Below are 18585 nucleotides of genomic sequence, written 5' to 3'. Positions count from 1 at the left end.
CTGGTAGAGATGTATCCACAAAGTTCTTGAACCCCATATAGTTCTACAGTTTTACCTCTTCGATCCCAGAGGTGTTAAACCAAGATAAAACAAAAACAAAAAAACGGACTACTCAGTTCATCTAAAGGTTTCTTTATACCAAACACAAGCACACAGAATTGGGCCCTTTTGGTTTTCGCTCTAATTCAGAACCAATTGCTTTAAAAAAAAGCATCTTATACTTCAAAATGTGTTTCAAGGCTGTTTCTGTGGTCTTGGTGGGTGTAGATAAGTTGGGGAAAAATCAGGTCCTGGAATTGATGCCTCCTAATATGGCAGGATTCTTTAGATTTTATTTATGACCATCTACTTCTTTATGCTAAGGGGAGGAGTATTAAGAAGTTCACATGTTTGTTTCTAAGTTTCTCCTTTTGTATTTCTGGGCTCCATGTATGAGCCTACACCTCTGAACACGTTAATCGTCAGCAAGTGAGCAATTTCTAAATCCAGTTTTTAATTGACAATTAAGAATAGGATGTAAATTAACACTGGTTTTCATCCCAGGTCTGAGCTTTTTCCAATTGGCTTTATAAAAATGGATGAAAAGAGTGATACACCAGGGCTTGTTTTTACTTTATGGAGTTACTGGGCAATTTGTTTTTGGAATTCACATTGTGAGAACCAAGTTGTCCTTTTTGGCATGAATGATTCATGCAAGACAAACAAATAATGCAAACCACTGACAGGCCTGTTATTCCAGACTCATATACAGCTGGAGGATGTTTTTCTAGCGGTGGGACGCTCCACTGTGCCAACCACGGAATAAAATTTCTGCTGCTACCAGATCTGTGCTGTGTCACACATAGCAACAAGTACTTTTGATGTAATTAGTACATTTCACCATCCCCATTTTACAAAAAGAAAATTAAGTATAATAAAGGTCAGGGACTTGCTCAAGTTTCCATTTCTATGAAGTTGCAGTGTCCCTGCTAAGGTCCAGGCCTGTCTAATGCTAAGTGATTGTACCCATTTCTTGAGCCAGCTAGTGATTGATGAATTTTGTAACAAGGTGAATTTGATGGTAACCATCACTGCTTTCTCTAAGGGAAAAATGATTTCATCTTTTTTTTTTTTCTGCTGAGGGAGTCCTTTGGATGAGACAATGTATTAATGTGCCCTTGTCCTTTCCTCTGGAGTATCTCTCCATCTGGCATTTCTCTGTATCTCTAATTGTTCTCCTTTCTTTATTCTTGGTCTACACAAAAACAAGAGATTTACTAAACCATCTCTCATTTGTTCAAAGATTTTCCCTAATGCCTTGTTTTTGTCAATACATGCATGGCTATGGACATGTTGGAACATTTCTTATCAAACCATTCTGATGAACCTGCTACTAACACTTTGAAGCCTGGGAACTGTCATTTTAGTCAAACAAGTATTACTTCTCAAATATCTGTGACACTTTTGTCCTAGAAGGTTCCCCTTTGAAAAGCAGGCAGAAGCCAGTAATGAGCACTGATATCAGATCCGGTAATTGATGAGCATTGCTCGCTTGGGATGGTCCACAGGGTGTGTGGAAGAGCGCAGATATGGAAGCATTGATGGGTTTGGGTTGAACCCTTGCTTTTGCCACCTGAATGCTAAGTGACTGAGCAAATTATCATCTGAGTCCATTTTTCACATGAAATGTTGGAGTAATTATACCCATCTCATCGAGTTATTGTGAGGTTAAAATAAAGTAGCTGCATAATGCTGACACATGTTCAAAACTCAGTGTATCTTGGAACCTATTCTCTCTCTCTCTGTCCTTTGCGTGGAAAACTGGACTGCTTGAAGTGAAGTAGGAGAGGAGGATGTACCTAGAATTGCGATGATGGTTTTAAGGTTTCTCTGCTTGTCCAAGTTAGTTATCCTGCTCTGCATGCACAATCACTTTCATTCACTCACCAAATATATCTTGAGAGCCAGCCATGTGCCAGGTACTATGCAGGCCTAGTTTTCAGGTTAGAGCACTCCTTAGCAGGCCAGCTAATAGCATCAGTACTGTTTTCACAGTGAGTTCACTGCCCTTTCTGTTTGCATAGAATCATTTTCAACTTACAGAGGCTCTTCAGATTTAACCATCTCCTTAATTTTATTTTTTCTTTGAGATGCCCTGTGTTCTCACTACTGAGATAATTTCCTATTTTCAGTGCCCCTGAATATTGAGTCACTGGCTGACCCCATAGGCTCTCTCAGTGAAAGGTCTTATTATTGGCTGCTCCTCCTTAATGGATCATATTAGATGAAAAACATAATTGTGGGATATTATGTTTAACCAAAATACGTAATTTCACTACTTCAGGAGCAGAATGGACTTGTGAAAAGTGCTCAGACTTTTGTTTGCAGACAACCTTGGGTTTAAGTACTGATACCACAGTCTGGTGTTTTTGGACATTTTACCTACATGTCTTCATCCTAAATATCCTCCATGTGCTGAAGGTGATAATGACACCCACCTTGTCAGTTCTGTGAGGACTGGAGAGAGGTGTGTAAAGCATGGAGCACAGAACGTAGCACAGTATAAATGCTCAGCAGATTGAACTATCTAAAAATGTAACTTTTTGCTTGCTTTTCTCCTCCTGACAAAAGGATACATTTAATTGCAGAAAATTTAGAAAATCTAGGTAATCTAAATGAATAAAAAAAAAATCACTCACAGTCTTAAGACCCAGAGTTACCCGGTGGTCCCACTGGCCCAGAGTGTTTCAATATCTGTCTCTCTGTCTCTGTGTCTTTCTCATTCTCCCTCTTCTCCTCCCTTCCCCACATATTAGGTTCAACCATATACAGTTGCTGATATTAGGCCATTTTTGACCTAAGTTAATGACAGTTTCATCTAGTTTATTCTAATCTAATGCTAAAATTGGATCATGTGCTACATATTTTTAATCTACTTTTTACAGTTACAATATTGTAAACATCTTTCAAGTTCATTAAATATTCTTCAGTAATATCACTTTTAATTGATGCATGGTATTCCATTGTATGATTATACCAAAATTTTTTTCACCAGTCCTTTATTGCTAGAAAATTAGGTTGTTTCTAATTTTTTTGTTGTTATAACCAGTTCTGGGATAAGCATCCTTAAAGCTTGGGAGGGGGTAGAAGAGAGTGGTTTAGAATCCAAACTGAAGACGGGAGGTCTGTTCTTCACCCCTTTTTGCCTGTGTAACTTTAAGCACGTCACCTGGATCTGTTTCTTCTTCTATAAAATAGGGGTAACTGTAGTCCCTGCTTCATAGGGACCCTGTGGTCATTCATCTATTTCAGGTGCTTAGAACAACGTCTGTGGGCACAATGTAAGTATTACTAATTGTCTTTACACACTTATGTTTGTTTCTTTTGGAAAAATCCCCAAAGAGGAATTTATGAGTAAAGGGCTTTTTTTTTTTTTTTTTTTTTGCGGTACGCGGGCCTCTCCCATTGCGGAGCACAGGCTCCAGACGCGCAGGCTCAGCGGCCATGGCTCACGGGCCCAGCCGCTCCGCGGCATGTGGGATCTTCCCGGACCGGGGCACGAACCCGCGTCCCCTGCATCGGCAGGCGGACTCTCAACCACTGCGCCACCAGGGAAGCCCGAGTAAAGGGCTTTTGATACACTTTCCCAGACTAATCTCTAAACTAGATGTGGTATCTGCTATCCCATAATAGTGCATAAGAATGCTGATTTTCCCAAAAAAGGGAGAGATAATCTTCCTCACTGTAAGTATCATTCTCATCATTATTATTACACTACTTCATGACTCAGTTGCACAGTTTTTCACAGCTTAATATCTCTGAATAAGAATGCTTCTCACCATCATTGTCAGCCAGGTGACTGCCAGGACATGATTGTATGAAACCTTCTGTTGATAACTGCTAAGATCTAGAAGGGTGTCCGTGTGTCTTAACACCTATGAAATTCAATTTTATTTGAGAGATATGAGACAATGCAAACATATATAAAAACTGTGATCTAAGTGCAAAGTGAATGTCATGGAAAATATGTATTGCCTTTTTCAGAGAGCATCTCAGATTGGGTTGTAAAATGTACCTGAAGCACAGAGGTTTCTGAGCTGAGCTTGGCAGGCTGGGGAGGACTGATGGAGGGAGAGGACATGTCTAATATCTCTTCTTCTCTGCTTATTTCTATACTTCTTTTTGTTGTGCACACAGCTAAGAAAGATGACAGTGGCCATGATACAATAGTGCAGAAGCCCAAGAGGGCATTCATGGATGTTTGTCATGTAAAAGGCTTTTGGCCACTGCATGATCTTTCTGAATGTAACCCCCCCTGCAACCTCCCTCTCCTTGCAGTTCCCCTTTCTCCCATGTACAAATCCTCTGCCCTTTACCTAAATATGGCACCCTCTGCCTTTAGGTCTTCGCTTAGACATCATTTTGTCAGGGAAGGCTTTCCCGACTCACCAACATTGGTTAAGTGTCATCCCTGTGCTTTCCGTTGTACCCAGTCCATATCCTTACCTCACTACCTGTCACAGGTTATTCTCTTGCCTAGTAACTTGACACCTTGCCATTAAACTATAAACTTGTAGAAGCATGAGCTTTATTGTTCTTGTTTGAAGTCAAGGCCTGGTACCATGGCTGGCACAAGGCAGGTACTTAAGAGATATCACTTGAGTGAATTTCAACCCCTAGCCCCTAAACATAACCTGTGGTTACAGATGTCATTGGAAGTTACAGCCATTAGAGCTCCAGAGTGAGTCCATTGTCTTGAGAGGAGCCAGTGCTCTGCTAAGCTATCCCTAAGAGCTGTAGCATGGCCTGTATACTCCTAACATTACAGAGTAGTTTAAAATCCCTTTTATTTCCAACTTATTATGAGAGCTTCTTAGAGCAAGCTGTCTGTGCTGAGACCCTCGTTAAGCTGTCTCCTGAAACATCTGCATGATTCTGGGCACATGGCATCTGATAGCCCATTTCTAGCTGTTCACACAATAAGAACTGAAACCAGAAGCTGAAAAGGAGGCATCGCTTCCTTATTAGCATCTGGGTTCTTTTCAATTTAATCTGAAACAAAATTTTGTTCATTTACCTTTTCCTATTAGGATATTCAAGTTATTTCCATGTTAACTACATTTAAAAAAATTTATTTTATTGAAGTATAGTTGATTTACAATGTTGTGTTAATTTCTGCTGTACAGCACAGTGATTCAGTTATACATATTATATATTTTTTAAAAGTTGTCTGTGGTAGTAACCAACCCAGTCCCTTTTTCTTGAGGAGTGAAATACTTGCCCCTTGAAATTTGAGTGAGGTGTTAACTAAAAGATGTCAGATGATTTGAGTTCAGACTCTCTCCAAACTGTCTTTCTAAATACAGTACTTGAATTCAGGATAATTGGCCAAGCTTGGCACTAAACATAAGGAACAAATTCTCCCTCTTGTACTAGACAGTCAACATACTCTTGTATTTGTAGTGATCAGGAAAGAAAGCTGGCTTTTGTGTGATAAACTGTGTAACTCACTAGTATACATTTAAAAGTGGATATGTTGAAGCAGTTAAATATGACAAATGAAGAAAGGAAAGGAAGTCACATTGATGGCTACATTCAAGCCAGGCTTCTGTATCTTGCTTGTCCTACTTCCTGTCTATTTGTCTGTAGACTTCTGTATGTGGATTTTCTTCCCAGTAGAGTCCATGTTGGTGCTTAGTATTCACATTGTGAGGCCCATGTATCAGTGGCTTTTTAGAGAAATACAACCCCAAGGGGAGAAGCTGTCACTTCAAAGCATGCCACAGTGCTTAGATATAGGCGGGAAATTAACCATGTCGGCACGATAATATTTCTTTAAAATCCCGAAACCCTTTCTTTAATGCTGATAGTTATCAATGTCTGCTATAAACTTGTTTCTACCATGAGGAGATATCTTAAGGGTTATTTTGTTTCTGTTTTTATCTAATCCCAAGAAAATAGAACTGGTCTCTGCCTGACTGCTCTGCTGGGAGAGAAGCTGTTGAATGGGATGTACAAACAAATGGGTTATGAAGGAGAGGAGAGATCAGTTCTATCCCCTCAATACTTGAATTCTTCCTACCACTCTCCTCTTGTTGTAAAATATACTCTATAAAATATATGTGCTCCGGCCCACTCTTACCCCAATATCACGGTGAGGGAAAAGAACTCTTAAGTCATCGTGATTTTTTTTTAATGCTTTTGACATGACCTTGATATCCTTATCAAGGTAATTTTATTACCTACATTGTTTTTCTGTGTCAATCAATTAATCCCCCATTATATATAAGGAAAAATGGATCTTTAATTTAGCATCTGAGGCTCCCGGAAGTTGAGAGGAATGTGGACATTCTGGAGAGGATTCAGCAAAGAAAATGAGTGAAATTGAATAAACTTTTTAAAAGTACATAAAAGTATTGAGGTTGTAGTATTTAGTATAGCAAAGAGCAGTGTCAAGGATGTATTCATGTTTAAGGAATAAAATCATTTACAATATAGAGAACAGTGATGTACAGGGTTGACTATACTGTTAAGAGGGGGGGCGGATCAAGTTATAGGATCATGGGTTTGGCTTACATGTAATGAAGATTTTCCGTACTCTTAGGATTGATGAACCAGGGAACAAGTTACAAAGGACTATGTAATTTACCTTGGGGGACCTTCAAAACAGGACAGATTCTTCTCCAACTGGGATAACTGAGACGGCTTAAAGGAACATACCATGTAATTTTTTTTTTTAAGAATAAATCTTAGATTGAAAGAATTATAATTGAAAAAAACCCACAACTTTGTCCATATCCATAGGCAATAAAAGAAACTACTCATATGAATAACAATTAGGCTGAAATCTCATCTTGGAACTACCACTTAATCTTATTTTGTGAAAGAATATTGTGAGTTCTTCGGTAATTGCTTTCTTATCTGCTTTAGGTTCGATAATTCTCTTCCACTGCTTTTAATTGTGTGAAAGTATGTTTATTAAAGTGCTAATGAGACCAAAGCCATACTGATTAAAAACAGAATTATTCATTTAAACCTTCTGAAATTATGAAATGAAAGGTAGGTTCTAATAATATAAGATAAATCCTGCATATCTAATAGTCTAATAAGTTGTTTGCTGTGTGCCTAGTTTTGTTTTTTTCAATAGTTTATTCCAGATCTGTTGATGTTATAAAATTTTTATGAAATGAAACTTTTTTTTTTATCATAAAAGCAATTTATCCTAAGAGCTCTAGGCAGGGTGCTTCCTCCCTAGTGATTTTTATAGCATCTAATTAATAAATGCACCGCTGCCTAGGCAATGCATATTGAGAGTAGGCTTTGCTTATTGTCACCCTTCATAAATTTTAGAATGTTTGCGATTGAGGATTTTTTCTTCACTGCTCTCTTTTTCCTGCTCATTGACTTGAATCATGGCCATTCTTCCTTTCCTTTGGAACTGCATTTGAAAATCTGACTTTTAGCCCAGGACCAGATGGCTTCATAGGTGAATTCTGTCAAACATTTAGAGAAGAGCTAATACCTATCCTTCTCAAACTCTTCCAAAATATAGCAGAGGGAGGAACACTCCCAAACTCATTCTACGAGGCCACCATCACCCTGATACCAAAACCAGACAAAGATGTCAAAAAGAAAGAAAACTACAGGCCAATATCACTGATGAACATAGATGCAAAAATCCTCAACAAAATACTAGCAAACAGAATCCAACAGCACATTAAAAGGATCATACACCATGATCAAGTGGGGTTTATCCCAGGAATGCAAGGATTCTTCAATATATGCAAATCAATCAATGTGATACACCATATTAACAAATTGAAGAATAAAAACCATATGGTCATCTCAATAGATGCAGGAAAAGCTTTTGACAAAATTCAACACCCATTTATGATAAAAACCCTGCAGAAAGTAGGCATAGAGGAACTTAACTCAACATAATAAAGGCCATATGTGACAAACCCACAGCCAACATCATTCTCAATGGTGAAAAACTGAAACCATTTCCTCTAAGATCAGGAACAAGACAAGGTTGTCCACTCTCACCACTATTATTCAACATAGTTTTGTAAGTTTTAGCCACAGCAATCAGAGAAGAAGAAGAAATAAAAGGAATCCAAATCAGAAAAGAAGAAGTAAAGCTGTCACTCTTTGCAGATGATATGATACTATACATAGAGAATCCCAAAGATGCTACCAGAAAACTACTAGAGCTAATCAATGAATCTGGTAAAGTAGCAGGATACAAAATTAATGCACAGAAGTCTCTTGCATTCCTATACACTAATGATGAAAAATCTGAGAGTGAAATTAAGGAAACACTCCCATTTACCACTGCAACAAAAAGAATAATACCTAGGAATAAACCTACCTAAGGAGACAAAAGACCTGAATGCAGAAAACTATAAGACACTGATGTAAGAAATTTAAAATGATACAAACAGATGGAGAGATATACTATGTTCTTGGATTGGAAGAATCAACATTGTGAAAATGACTATGCTACCCAAAGCAATCTACAGATTCAATGCAATCCCTATCAAACTACCACTGGCATTTTTCTCAGAACTAGAACAAAAAATTTCACAATTTGTATGGAAACAAAAAAGACCCCGAATAGCTAAAGCAATCTTGAGAAAGAAAAATGGAGCTGGAGGAATCAGGCTCCCGGACTTCAGACTATACTACAAAGCTACAGTAATCAAAACAGTATGGTACTGGCCCAAAAACAGACATATAGATCAATGGAACAGGATAGAAAGCCCAGAGATAAACCCACGCACATATGGTCACCTTATTTTTGATAAAGGAGGCAAGAATATACAGTGGAGAAAAGACAGCCTCTTCAATAAGTGGTGTTGGGAAAACTGTTCGGCCACATGTAAAAGAATGAAATTAGAACACTCCCTAACACCACACACAAAAATAAACTCAAAATGCATTAAAGACCTAAATGTAAGGCCAGACACTACCAAACTCTTAGAGGAAAACATAGGCAGAACAGTCTATGACATAAATCACATCAAGATCCTTTTAGACACACCTCCTAGAGAAATGGAAATAAAAATAAAAACAAACAAATGGGACCTAATGAAACTTAAAAGCTTTGCACAGCAAAGGAAACCATAAACAAGACGAAAAGACAACCCTCAGAATGGGAGAAAATATTTGCAAATGTAGCAACTGACAAAGGATTAATCTCCAAAATTTACAAGCAGCTCATGGAGCTCAATATCAAAAAAACACACAACCCAATCCAAAAATGGGCAAAAGGCCTAAATAGACATTTCCCCAAGGAAGATATACAGATTGATTGCCAACAAACACGTGAAAGGATGCTCAACATCACTAATCATTAGAGAAACACAGATCAAAACTACAATGAGATATCACCTCACACCAGTCAGAATGGCCATCATCAAAAAACTCTACAAACATTAAATGCTGGAGAGGGTCTGGAGAAAAGGGAACCCTCTTGCACTGTTGGTAGGAATGTAAATTGATACAGCCACTATGGAGAACAGTATGGAGGTTCCTTAACAAACTAAAAATAGAACTACCATACGACCCAGCAATCCCACTACTGGGCATATACCCTGAGAAAACCATAATTCAGAAAGAGTCATGTACCACAATGTTCATTGTAGTTCTATTTACAATAGCCAGGGCCTGGAAGCAACCTAAGTGTCCATCGACAGATGAATGGATAAAGAAGATATTGTACATATATACAGTGGAATGTTACTCAGCCATAAAAAGAAGCAAAATTGAATTATTTGTAGTGAGGTGGATGGACCTAGAGTCTGTCATACAGAGTGAAGTAAGTCAGAAAGAGAAAAACCAATACCATATGCTAACACATATATGGAATCTAAAAAAAAAAAAAAAGCGGTTCTGAAGAACCTGGGGCAGGACAGGAATAAAGACACAGACATAGAGAATGGACTTGAGGACACGGGGAGGGGGAAGGGTAAGCTGAGATGAAGTGAGAGAGTGGCATGGACATATATACACTACCAAATGTAAAATAGATAGCTAGTGGGAAGCAGCCGCATAGCACAGGGAGATCAGCTCAGTGCTTTGTGACCACCTAGAAGGGTGGGATAGGGAGGGTGGGAAGGAGATGCAAGAGGGAGGAGATATGGGGATATATGTATATGTATAGCTGATTCACTTTGTTATAAAGCAGAAACTAACACACAATTGTAAAGCAATTATGCCCCAATAAAGCTGTTAAAAGCAAAATATATCTTTTAAATGCTTTTTTCTGCCTTTGTATTACCTGGTTTCATGTACCTCTTATCTTTTTATTTGCTGTCCACATCAGTTTCAGGTTTGTTGTATTTTCAAGTCAGTGACGTTAAACATTTAGTCAATTTTTTTCCTACCTTTTCTGATTATCTCCCAATCACATGTATTTTGATTGATTACTTTGAAAGCACAGCAGCAGTTTCCTTTTCGAGAGCTCGGTGCATACCTGTAGCAAGGCCAGCCCACTCCTCAGTGGACTGCCTGTGGGTCGCCTCTCTGTGCCTCTCATCATTGCCTGAGGCGAGGCTCCCTCACTGATCTTCTGAGTACTATGCTTCTTGCCCCAACTCCTGCCTCTCCTTGTCAGCTCCTTCCTGCCCTCCTCATGCTGTAGCCAGCTCATCTTACTAGAAGGCAAATCTCCATTGTCCCTGAGTGCTTAAAATCCTTTACTACCAATCCCTTGTCCACCAGATGCAATCCAAACTTCTTGGTGTGCATAAAAACCCCTGCATAAGCTGACCATTCCCACCTGCCTAGCCAGCCTCCTCTCTCCCTACAGCTGCTCACACCCTCCCCTAGCCAATGACTCCGGCCACATCAAACGCAACATTCCAGGTGCAGGGAACAGGCTGAGCACAGGCATGGAGTTGAACAGTATAGCCATGCTTTAGCAGCGGAGTGATAGGAAGTGGTCCACTGCAGAGCACCAGTGAAATATTGCCATGGATGTGTGCCCGAGCCCTGCTGCTCGGTTGAGGAATGGTGATGAAGGGATCATCTAGCCACTTTCTCTCCAAAGGGAGAGGAAAGCTGCTTCTAAAGAGCTTGCCATTACCCACACCTGTACTCTGATGCCCTCCACTGTTTCTTTCCCCAACCTCAGCCTGCGACGGTGATCATTGGGGGCCTCACTGCAGCAGCCGGTGCCAGTGCAAAAACGGGGCTCTGTGCAACCCCATCACGGGGGCTTGCCACTGCGCTGCGGGCTTCCGGGGCTGGCGCTGCGAGGAGCGCTGTGAGCAGGGCACATATGGTAACGACTGTCACCAGAGATGCCAGTGCCAGAACGGAGCTACCTGCGATCACGTCACGGGGGAGTGCCGCTGCCCACCCGGCTACACTGGAGCCTTGTAAGTGACTTGCTGCTGAGCAGCATAGCAGAGCCCACCCACCCTCTCTGTTCATGCTGCTGGTATATTCCTGCACTTCTCTCTCTATTGCTGCCTGAAGAGTTACTGAGGGAATAGGACCCCAGGCCCAGATGTGGAGATGAGCAGTGATGGCCACTAGGTGCTCCTGCTGTTTGCTATAGAGCATCAGAGCCCAGCCAGAGCCTCAGAGCCAGCTTCCATGCCTTCTTTTGGCAGAGCAGAGGCAGAGAGGGCCAGGATGCTGTGCTGAATGGCAATATTTGGGGTTGTTGGGGCAGATTTGGGTTCGACTTTGATACTCCCTCAATTGCATTCATTTTACACTGCCGGCTGTTAATGATCTACGTTGTTCTGCTCTGTTAATTAGCTGGATAAAGCTGGGTGGGTTCAGTGCCTTAGAGAAGAAGGAAGGCGAAAGATGTCAGAAATAGTCCATGATGAAAGGTTAGCTGGGTTATTTAATGCCCATAGATATGTATGTTGCTTTGTGAATATGAAAGTACATATATCACATCTGTGCAGGATATGTGCACACAGATAGTTTAATTCTTTCTGGAGAACACTAAAGCAGTTACTTAATCTCTACAACTTTATTTTGTGGAAAGGGCATTCTTCAGTTTTCTTGTATTAGCAAACAGACTAAGAGGCAGAATTTGCAAAAAAAAAAAAGTAGGAGATAAAAAAATTTTCTTCCCTTAATGAGAAAATTACACTTGTAAGTCACAAAATTAGAATTTGAAAAAAATGTGGCTGACTAGGTAAATACTTCCTGCTGACAATGTTAGGGCTATACAAGTAGAGCTAAGGAAAAAATTGCATTAGCCAAGAAAGCCCTGATTTTCAGAAGAATGGATGATCATCTCAGACTCTTTAATTGTTAATATTGCTTTTATGGGTTTTTATCAAGGCCACAGTTGAATAGGGCTTTGGGAAGCTTGCATCAATTTTACAGGAGAGTAAAAAAGACAATTAAAGGCTCAGGGAAGAAGGTGTATTCATACAATATGGGGTGGGGGCTTGTCATTCTGAAGAAGAGAACGCTGAAAATTGATTATGAAGATTTTGTACACTAATGGGGTGATGTGTAGATGTTTCAGTCTCCTCTGAGGTTAGAACAAACACACCAAATAGACTTCCAGTGTAACCCATGAGCTTTATAAAAGTTGCATGGAAAGTTCCTGTCACCAGGGAGCGTGTGACCCACGAGAGTCATCCTTGGTGCTCCCTTATAGGACAGATTCTCCTCAAATTGAAATGGTTTCATTAGAAAATATCCCAAAACATGGGAATTCCATGGTGGTCCAGTGGTTAGGACTCCATGCTCTTACTGCCGAGGGCCTGTGTTCAATCCCTGGTCAGGGAACTAAGATCCCACAAGCCTAGCATCGTCCCCCACCCCCACAATCAAAAAAAGCTAATCACTCAGAAGATATCCCCAAACAAAGGGAAGGACTAGGTGACCCCTGAAAGACCCTTCCATCCAATATGATTGATGCCCTTGATGTTAATGAAATGAACAATACTGGACAGAGAAATCTGGTCTATTTTGGGGCCGTGGGTGCTGCTGTGTCTGTGAACCTAAGGGTTGTGTGGTTGGGTAAATCATGGTGTCCTTTGTCACATGTTAATCCCTCAGCTGTGAGGATCTTTGTCCCCCTGGCAAGCACGGGCCACAGTGTGAGCAGAGATGCCCCTGTCAAAATGGAGGTGTATGTCATCACGTCACTGGAGAATGTTCGTGTCCTTCTGGCTGGCTGGTAAGCTCACTTCCACCCTCCCAAAACACCCTGTTCCAGGATACTCAAGTGAAAACGCATGTGGAGGACTTTGGTACAAAAGAAAGTTACATTGATGGTTAAAGATTCCAAAATTGGAAATACCTGACCATTTCAAAGCTGGAATTTTTCAGTCCAGAGAAGGCAGAAGGTGATTAAATCCTGAACTTGAAGTATACTAAGGGTCCTCATGGAAAAGATAGTAGGCCATCTGTCCTGCATTTCCCCTCAGGACATAAAAGGGAAATATCTTGCCTTACACATGACAGCAAGGACTGTCAAACCCTGCAACTATTTAAGTAAGCATTTTCATAATTATGCTCTATGGATCATTATTATTCTTTGGGAACATTATTCTCAACAGGTTAAGTGTTATGTGAGAAAGTTATTTGGTCTTATGAATCTGGAGACACATTGAGGAAAGCCAAGTTTTCCAAGTATTGCAGAACTTCTCAGAGGTTTTAGTATGTTACTTTAAGAGGAAGCTATATCTCACAACACTTCCCAAACTTTGACTGTGATACTCTGTCTTTTTTTTTATAATTAATTTATTTTTATTATTTATTTATTCACTCTTTTTGGCTGCGTTGGGTCTTTGTTGCTGTGTGTGGGTTTTTGCTACTTGCGGCGAGTGGGGGCTACTCTTCGTTGTGGTGCGTGGCCTTCTCATTACTCTTTATGTAGTGTCTCACAGGTTTAATGTTATGTGGAATAAAAAATGTCAAAGCTGGTTTACTAAGTAGATTACTCTGAAATCAGGAAATAACATTGGTTCGTATTTCTCTGAGTTGGTTTGTGTATAAGTCTGCTTGAAGGCAGAAGAGTGAATGACCAATGTCTATTTCCTTCGTTAACATACAGAAAATAAAAGAACAATTTACTTCATGATTACCTTCCATCTCCATGAACTGTAGTGAAGCTGTTCTTGCAGGGGTTCAAGTGACTTAATTGCCAAATCCAGTAACAACTCCTCTCTTCTCATTCTGCTTCACTTCTCCAAAGCTTTTGACTCTGTTGCTCATCCGCCTCCCTTTCCTAATCTCTTTTCCCTCCACTTTTTGATAATCCTCTGTCCTACCTCTCTTACTAAAAATCTCTTTTCCTAATCCCCCTTCTTTTACACACTGCTTTCTTATAGTATTTCCTTGGTTCCAGTCTTACCTTTCTCTTTTGTCACTATAAATTTTTTCTAGAAAGCTCATTAGGATTCATGGCTTTAACAATCATCTGCTGATCTTCCCAAACCTTGACTTTCCCTCACTTGACCACAGATGTGTATTTGATATGTCTGCCTTAGGAGCCAGACATGGGATGGGACTGGTTTGGGATTGCCCTTGTTGTAGGCATGGAGCAAAGGAGACCTGGAGTCCACTTCCTGGTGAGAATCACGGGAAGTAAGGTTGAGTTCAAGATGTTAAGACCACTGGGAGAAGTGGAAAAGAAATATCAGAACCAAGGCAAGAGCTGGAAATGGTAAGTGGGCAAGACAAAGAAGCAGAGCCTGGGGAAACTCTGAAGCAATGGAGTCAGTGCAAGGGGGCTTTTTATTGATGCCTCATGGTGAGGTGAACAGGGGAGCTATTGAAGTACTACTGAGCTGGAAGCAGGCCCATCAAAGTCAGTGGTCATAGAACCAAATTTGTTGTACCCCTAATCCTTTGTTGCACCGCAATTCCTTTTTTACCTTTTTTATCCCATTAAAACCAACACTTCTTTTTTAGTTGCCCAAGGTAGAAATGCTGAATTATCTTTGACTCCTTCTCTTCTTTTATTTCTTATATTCAACCTTTTGCCAACACTGGTCATTGCTTGGTCCTTGGCAAGGGATGGATTTTGCTGGGATAGCAGAGTGTCCAGGGAGCTCTGTGTTCTTTGGATGAGGAGCTATAGGCATGTTACTCCTAGGATTTTTGTGTAGACATTGTCTGTAGAGTTGCCTCATCTTGAGATTGAAGCTTTGTTCTTCTTCTGGGTCAGGGGGGTCATGATGTGGGATAGTGGTAACCACAAGTTTGGACCGTGAGTCCCAGTAGGTGGGCAGATGGCCCTCTCCATCAGCCCAATGGAGCCTCCCTAATACTCTGGGGCCCCTACCTTGATAAATGTTTCTTACTGAATGTTTCAGGTCATTTTTTTATGTGCATAGCTGAGCTTCCAACTCACACTTCTCTTTACAACAATTTCTTTGTGCAGTCATCCTAGGTACTTTTCATGATGAATATATATTCCTATCACACATACACATGTATGTATTTCAACTAATAGGAATGATGTGAGCAAATAGCTTTAAGTAGGACATTAATCCTTATTTATAAACAATATTTCAACAGCATCTCTGAAGCTTATGTGGGACCATTACAAAATGTGAGTAGTTAGTCCCTGAGAGAGTGAGAATTTTCACTAGAACCCCTGCTTATCATGGATTGACCCTAGGCGTGTTATTACTTTAGTCATGTTAATACGTTGTGCTAGAATGGAGGGGCCAGAGCTATTTTTACATCTTTCCCCCTCACCATGTTGTGAGCTAATTAAAGGTTGTGACTTTATCTTTGATTCTCAGAGCTTAGCACAATGCCTGGCACATAGATGATTCTCAGTTAAGTATTGATTTGAATCACCTCTCAAAGGGTTTTTCAGTTCCAAGATTCTGGAAAAACTTTCCTCATTGGTAGATAACTAGAAACCACCAGAGGAGACTTAATTAGCACACCAACTGCCTTTGTAGATAGCCAGGAGTTAGAGGAAATGTATTTTCTTACACTACCCTGAATAAACATTTACAAAACCATCTGGTGTTTGCTAGTCTCCAATATCAGAGTGCCCACAGTCTGTCTTTTTTATAGAGAAGGAGGACAAAGCAACAGCTTTCAACATTTAAAAACATTGTAAAAATTCCTGTTACTTGGGATATGTTGTTTGCTGAAACAGTAACTCCAGTAAATAGATGATAAGCTACAAGCCCAAGTTACGTAGACGAGTGAAGTAGAAAATAGTAGAATATTTCATTGACTTATTGGCAAAGTATCTTATGCTTTTCCACATAGTACTGGAATAAATATGACAGTGTCTGACAAGACAGACAGCCTCTAGGGTGAGGAGATGTGTCCAAGTTACTCTCTAGATTTTTCTCCCCAGGAAATAGGCTTTCCTATTGATCTTGGCCCAACAATGTTTGTTGAACCTGCTGAAAATAAAAGTGTATTTTCTTCTGAAATAAAATGTCTAGGTTTATTTCTGCTGAAGTATTTCTTAGGCAATGTTATCATTAATTCAGGTACAAAAAATGTCAGTCTTTTCTTATGCTTCCTTATAAGAAATAAAACCAATGATAAAGTGTGTTTTCTCTAGAACATATGGTGAAGCATTTGGATATTCCATTTGGGCCAGATGTCATTTATGTAATGGATGCTCAATAAGTATTGTTGACTTACTGTACATGTAAGACAGAAGGAAGAACACTTAGGAGGATTTGTAAATTCCTTAGTTTTCCATAATAATTTGATGTAACTTAATTTTTTTAATATAGGTATTTCTTAAGATTACTATTCTGCCACCTATGAGTATATCTTGAGATTTAGGCTTACTAAGCAAATAAGTCAATTTAGAATTTCTAACACTTTCGAGATGATGAACAGAGTGTATGTGTTCTAAAATCTCCTTTATCTAATCTTGCAGCCCTGTTCCTATATCCCTCTTCCCTTTTTGTTTCCCCTCTTTTCTCCCTTCTCCTTTGGCCCTTCCCTGGCTGGAGGCCCATCTAATTTCCCAAGTCTCTTTGAATGCAGGGCACAGTGTGTGGTCAGCCTTGCCCCGAGGGACGCTTTGGAAAGAACTGTTCACAAGAATGTCAGTGCCATAATGGAGGGACGTGTGATGCCACCACGGGCCAATGTCACTGTAGTCCTGGATACACAGGGGAACGGTAAGGGACATCCTTGTGCTTCTCTGACTGTTTGTAACGGTGTGAAAGGAGAGCTTGGAGGGTCCAGGGAACACGTTTACTACCATTTGTCTGTGACTATTCTGTAATCATCCAAGAAGCATCTGTAAGGTATCAGTGTGTTTGACAGATTCCTTCCCAACTCAGTGCATAGAAACTGGATCATAGACAGCAATGGTGAATTGAAGATACAGCAAAGGTGAATTGAACATATTATATTTTATTTTTAAAAAATAATAAAATATCAGAACCCATGATGGATGAGTTCTATACAGTTAAGTGTTTAGGACAGCCACTTCAAGCACCAATACTTTTTACTTTTTAAAGATTTTTCGATAGATTTATTTTAAAATGGGATGTGTACTTAGGTATCTTTAAAAAGTATGTCAGGCATAAAGTTACCTTCTTATGATGCTGTGTGCTCTTAAGAATAGCAGTCGTTTGTTTTCTTTGATATTGAACTGCATGAGCTGCAGTGTATTTGATATTGAACTGCATGAGCTGCTGTGTATTTTGGAGATTAATCCTTTGTCAGTTGCTTCGTTTGCAAATATTTTCTCCCATTCTGAGAGTTGTCTTTTCGTCTTGCTTATGGTTTCCTTTGCTGTGCAAAAGCTTTTAAGTTTCATTAGGTCCCATTTGTTTATTTTTGTTTTTATTTCCATTTCTCTAGGAGGTGGGACGAAGTGAGAGAGTGACATTGACATATATACACTACCAAACGTAAAATAGATAGCTAGTGGGAAGCAACCACATAACACAGGGAGATCAGCTCGGTGCTTTGTGACCACCTAGAGGGGTGGGATAGGGAGGGTGGGAGGGAGATGCAAGAGGGAGGGGATATGGGGATATATGTATACATATAGCTGATTCACTTTGTTGTACCGCAGAAACTAACACACCATTGTTAAGCAATTATACTCCAATAAAGATGTTAAAAAAAAAAAAGAAGAATAGCAGTTGTTTCATTGTGCAGTGCTGATAGAGTAAGACCCTGTGGGACTCACGGGGCTCTCTGGTCCCACGTGATGCTCGTGTGGTGCATGGTTTTTACACCCACTGCTTGTCCTTTTTTGTGTTAGGTGGTAAAGTGTTACCCAGAGTGCTTTTACAGCTTCTAATTAGCTCTTTAATCTGTTGCATTCTGGAAGACTTGATAACCAAGCTTGCTAGATGTGTGTGTAAAATTAGAGAAAGAGGCTTGAGAGGCAGAAGAGTATAATAGCCAAAGCAAAGGTTTTGGAACCTGTGTCCTTGGAAACATCCTAATCTATAATGTTCAAATAAATAACTGTACTTTCCTCTAGGGTTGTTATAAGGATTAAATGAGTACATTAAAGCATTTAGAACAGTGCTGAAACTTGCAGATATTAGCTATTATTGTAGAGGAATGATTTCTATGAGCTGTATAAATACTAGCGATTATTAATTTGAGTGATGTCTAGAAACTATATAGATACTAGGTATCATTTTTTTTGGTGATATC

At 39.8% G+C, this 18585-nt stretch overlaps 1 protein-coding gene across 1 annotated transcript in view; it reads left to right on the top strand.

Moving 5' to 3' along the window:
- MEGF10 (multiple EGF like domains 10) overlaps positions 1 to 18585 on the top strand; it is a 122212-nt gene that overhangs the window by 51709 nt on the left and 51918 nt on the right. Inside the window, exons 5-7 of the mRNA XM_082620437.1 lie at positions 11117 to 11363; positions 13021 to 13141; positions 16945 to 17081. Coding sequence (XP_082476563.1) covers positions 11117 to 11363; positions 13021 to 13141; positions 16945 to 17081 — 505 coding nt within the window. The remainder of the gene's footprint in view (positions 1 to 11116; positions 11364 to 13020; positions 13142 to 16944; positions 17082 to 18585) is intronic.

The sequence above is a fragment of the Mesoplodon mirus genome, assembly GCF_964341445.2.
Source record: "Mesoplodon mirus genome assembly, chromosome: 5".
Lineage (NCBI taxonomy): Eukaryota > Metazoa > Chordata > Mammalia > Artiodactyla > Ziphiidae > Mesoplodon > Mesoplodon mirus.
This window is presented reverse-complemented; position numbering and strand designations above follow the sequence as displayed.